The 5084-nt window shown below is 43.5% G+C and overlaps 1 protein-coding gene across 1 annotated transcript in view; it reads left to right on the forward strand.

Moving 5' to 3' along the window:
• Positions 1–658: 658 nt before the first annotated feature.
• Positions 659–5084, forward strand: part of Elovl3 (ELOVL fatty acid elongase 3) — a 43542-nt gene continuing 39116 nt past the window's right edge. The window contains exon 1 of the mRNA XM_021216814.1: positions 659–759. Coding sequence (XP_021072473.1) covers positions 659–759 — 101 coding nt within the window. The remainder of the gene's footprint in view (positions 760–5084) is intronic.

The raw sequence follows: 5084 nt of genomic DNA on the forward strand, positions 1-5084 counted from the left end.
CAAAAAGATTACAGCGGAGGGAGGGTCCATCAAGCTGAACTTACAGAAGGCAGAGGTGAGAGACCTGACCTGATCTTTCCCAAGGTGAGCGGCCCCAAGTTAAAGAAGGGTGAATCCAAGCTCAGAAAACCAGCAGCAAAAGAAAAGGTGACTCTGGCCTGGCGGCATATACCTGCTACCTCAGCACTTAGAAGGCCGAGGCAGGGGGAGGATTGGCATAAGTTTGAGGCTAGCCTCAGCAAATACCAGGTTAATCTGGGATGCACAGCAAGAAGACCCTGTCTCAGAGAAAAACAAAATACTGCGGCTGGAGATTAAAGGCGTGCACCACCATGCCCAGCACGAACACAGTGACTTAGTACTTATTATAGCTTAGGTCTTTAGCTGGCCAGACACTGAGCTAGCCCAATGTGAATTATTATTATTCTAGTCCTGCGTTTCACCACACGGTTAGTTCTTTACCTCTTTGCTCCCGTTCACATCCGACCAGCTTCGTTTCCTGCTGGCAAGTCCCCTGCTTCTGTTTTCTCCCTCCCAGAGTTCCTAACTCTGCCCGGAAGTTCCGCCCTCCCTTCCTTCAGCTATTGGGCATCAGATCTTCATTAATGCCAATCAGTAAGGAAGGAAGGTGAGTGTTTACAAAATAGCAAACACAGCGATGGGACTGGGGGAGCTGTGGAACCAGGAGGAGCAGGCCTGGAGCCAAGAGTCGGGTCTAGACATGACCAAACCTCAGAAATCTGATCCTGAGATTGGCAGGTTTAAATTTGCCCCTCCCTATACTAGGACTGCATGGCCCAGCACACATAGACCTGTGCCCCACCAGAGATCACATAGCCTGGTAGCCAGGTTAAACTTCCTTTCCCTTTATAAGGTCATGTCCAGCAGTACCTGGAAGTCCTCCTTTATGCAAATGAGGCGTTCCTAGCACCTTAGACCTGGGCAGTGATGTACACTCATCCATAGCTCCCACTCAGGTCCCCAAAGGTTTAGGGAGCCATTGCTACCCCAATTAAATGAGCTGCTCAATGAAGCCCACCTCCTGAGAAGTCTGTTTCTTGTTTTGTTTTGTCTTTTCGAGACAGGGTTTCTCTGTATAGCCCTGGCTGTCCTGGAACTCACTCTGTAGACCAGGCTGACCTCGAACTCAGAAATCTGCCTGTCTCTGCCTCCCAAGTGCTGGGATTAAAGGCGTGTGCCACCACACCCGGCGAGAAGTCTGTTTCTTGTTATGCTCACCCGTTGCCTAGTCTCTCCATCACTTGGCCATTCTGCCTCCCTTCTCTCTCAGGACAGGGGTCTGATCTCAGATGACCATGCCATCCAAGGAGAGGGAATGGAGTGGGAAAGGTATCTAGTGATGGCCATAGCTTTCTGCTGGCACAGAATTAACAACTGAATATACAGAGACACACCCTCACACGACACACCTCAACAGTGGTGCACACGTTTAATTACAGCACTTGGGAGGCAGAGGCAAGTGGATCTCTTTGAGTTCAAGGCCAGCCTGATCTTCAAAGAGAGTTTCTGGACAGCCAAAAGCTACACAGAGAAACCATGTGTCAAATACAAACTAAACCAAAACCAAACCAAAACAAAACAAGAACAAAACAAAAGACCTGCACAACCAAGCCAAAACAGAATGTTGTTCACGATAAAGACCAGAAAACAGTTAATTTCTGAGAATTTGAGATTAAAATAGAAAAGATGACCTGCAGTTGTGAAAACAACACAATTACCAAGACAGGATATGGGAAATCTCCAGCAATGGAGAAAATGTCAATCCTATATTAAGTTTAGCTTAATTTGACTACAACATAACTAATGATTTTAAGGAATGCATTATAAATGAATACAGGTTAAAAGTATTTTTTTGTAGTATTCTTACAGTGGGTTGGTTCTTCAACTTGCAGAAACTTTTAATTTAATTAATTTATTTTTTAAAAAAGATTTATTTATCTTATGTGAGTACACTGTTGCTCTCTTCAGACACACCAGAAGAGAGCATCGGATCCCATTACAGATGGTTGTGAGCCAACCTGTGGTTGCTGGGAATTGAACCCAGGACCTCTGGATGAGCAGTCAGTGCTCACAACCTCTGAGCCATCTCTCCAGCCCTTAATTTATTTTATAGTGATAAAACATTGCCCACAAAATGTCCTCACCAAGGGAACTAGAACAAGCTTAGTACACATACATGTGTGCAGGCAAAACTCCCCCTACACAGCCAGGGCTACACAGAGAAACCCTGTCTCAGAAACAAACAAACAAACAACAAACAAACAAACTCCTCTTATACATAAAATAGGAATAAATAAATGACAGAGAGAAGTGTATTTAAGAATCACTAATTTTAGCTCAACAAGATGGCTCAGTGGGAAAAGATGCTTGCTGCCAAGTCTGATGACCTGAGTGTGATCCCAGAGTCACACGTTGTGGAAAACAGTTCCTAAAAGCTACCCTCTGACCTCCACACAAATGCTGTGGCATGTGTACCAAAACGTTCTCTCTCCTCTAGCTTAATAATCATATAATTAAAAATCCTTTTACATGTGAGAGTGTGTGCTTGGACTGGAGAAATGGCTCAGCAGGTAAGAGCACTGACTGCTCTTCCGAGGTCCTGAGTTCAACTCCCAGCAACCACATGGTGGCTCACAACCATCTGTAATGGGGATCCAATGCCTTCTTCTGGCTGGTGTGTCTGAAGACAGCTACAGTGTACCCACACACAAGAAATAAATAAATAAATCTTAAAAAAAACCAAAAGTGTGTGCTTGACTAAGTTCTTGTGTGTCTGCTGATGCTTGAAGAAGCCAGAAGAGGGCACTGGTCACCTGAGCTGGAGTTACTAGCAGCTGTGGATTGCCCTATATAGGTGCTGGGAATCAAATACTGGTCCTCTGGAAGCAATCTTGTCCACAGAGTCATCTCTCCAGCACTTACTCATTTATTTTGAGTTAGGGTCTTGCCATGTAGCCTATGCTGATCTGGATATATCTCACTGCATAGCCCGTCTGGCTTCAAACTTATCTTCCTAATTCAAGCTCTCTAGTTCTTGGCCCACAGGTATGAATGCAGGCATACTTGGGTCATTGGTTTTTGGTGTGTGTGTGTGTGTGTGTGTGTGTGTGTGTGTGTGTTTAGATGAGGTTTTACTATGTTGTCCAAACAAGCCTTTAACTAATGAACTCAAGTGATCTTCCTGCCTCAATGCCCCCCTCCCATAATTGTGACTGTTGGCAAGAACTACCATGCTCTGTATATGATTTCATTTTATAATTTTCCAAGTCTACATTCTGCTTCTGTTTTGATTATAAATTTTGTTTTCAATTTTTTTTTGTTTTTTTTGTTTTTCGAGACAGGGTTTTTCTGTGTAGTCCTGGCTGTCCTGGAACTCACTCTGTAAACCAGGCTGGCCTCAACTCAGAAATCCACCTGCCTCTGCCTCCCAAGTGCTGGGATTAAAGGCATGCGCCACCATGCCCAGCTTGTTTTCAATTTTTATTTTTGTCTTTTTTTCATAAACAGTCAAGAGAAGTTATGTGTCATCCTTAACATTTTGGGAGATTTCCATATTATGCTAATGATTTCGAATTCTTGGAGTGGAAATTTCTGGTTTCCTTGGAGACTCAGTTGTGTTGTGTGATGTTTTTCTGGAAACTGTCTTATGAGAGGATGTTTTTGCTGAAGCAGGCATGTGGGAGGATGTTTTACTAAGAACAGACATGTGGTGTTTTTCTGGAAGCAGCCTGGAAAAGAGGCATGTGTTGTTTTGCTATAGTGGAGACTTGTGAGAACACGTGATGTTTGGAAAGAGTATAAATAAAGCCCAACAGACAGTGGATGATGCTGGGTTGTATTGGTATGGCTTGCCATTCTTTGTTGGTCATTGTTGGGCTTTGCTGACACTTGTCTTCACTGACGATGCTGGGTGGTATTGGTACGCCTTACCTTTCTTTGTTGGTCATCATTTGTCATGACTTCATAGAGAGAAGTGCCCCAGAAAACTTCTGGTAGTGTTCTAGGGATTCGTGAATGGTGTTTTCGTGACCTGCCATTGCTGATTTGTGAATGGTGTTTGTGAGTGGATTGAGCTGCATCTGCTGATTCGTGGGACCTGAACTGCTGATATCCTGACAATGCAAATTGGATTTGCTCCAAAGAACTATTTCTAAACAGGTGCACATCCTCCTTTGCCCTATTAACCTTTCCTTTCTACTCCCTCTGGTGGGTGGTGGACTAGAAGGGAGCTTGAAGTGAGCTTGAAGCATTTAAGAATTATTAAGCCGGGTGTGGTGGCACATGCCTTTAATCCTAGCACTTGGGAGGCAGAGGCAGGCAGATTTCTGAGTTTGAGGCCAATCTGGACTACAGAGTGAGTTCCAGGACAGCCAGGACTATACAGAAAAACCCTGTCTCGAAAAAACAAAAACAAAACAAAACAAACAAAAACAATCCTTATTAAAAGTAGGTTTTGAAAAAAATCTATGCCTACGGGTGGTACTCAATGTGGCTTAGACATTATTAGTAACTCTTGCTTCTAATGTAATGAGGAAAAGGCAGGTTTTGATTGTTTAGCAATGTTTAAAGAGGTTGGTAAAATATCAGAAGCAGCTGCAGGGTGGTCTTCTGCAATCCAAAGAACAATGTTGTGTTGCAGCTTTAAGAGTTTGGGATATGACTGAGGAACCTGGAGAATTGGCAGGATCGAAATCCACCTCATTTACTAAGGTAATACAGGGTTCTACAGAAGCCTTTACAGAATTCTTACAGAGGTCGGGTTCAGTTGTAGAGCCATATTAGACTCTGAAACCAGACAGTCATTGATAGAGATATTGGCATTTGAAAATGCAAATACCAAATGTGAGGGAGCGATCAAAACATTGAAAGCAGGAGGAGCCCCAGTAGACGAATGGATAAAGAGACAACTGGTGTTGGTTCTCAGGAGCGTCATGCTAAGATCATTGGGCAAATCAAAGCTAGAAATTTCAGGAATCAAAATACCCAATGCTTTTTTTTTTTTTTTTTTTTTTTTTTGTTTTTCGAGACAGGGTTTCTGGGATGGGGGTAGTTTATCACAGTCC

Source organism: Mus pahari, chromosome 1 (genome assembly GCF_900095145.1).
Source record: "Mus pahari chromosome 1, PAHARI_EIJ_v1.1, whole genome shotgun sequence".
In the NCBI taxonomy this organism is placed as follows: Eukaryota; Metazoa; Chordata; class Mammalia; order Rodentia; family Muridae; genus Mus; species Mus pahari.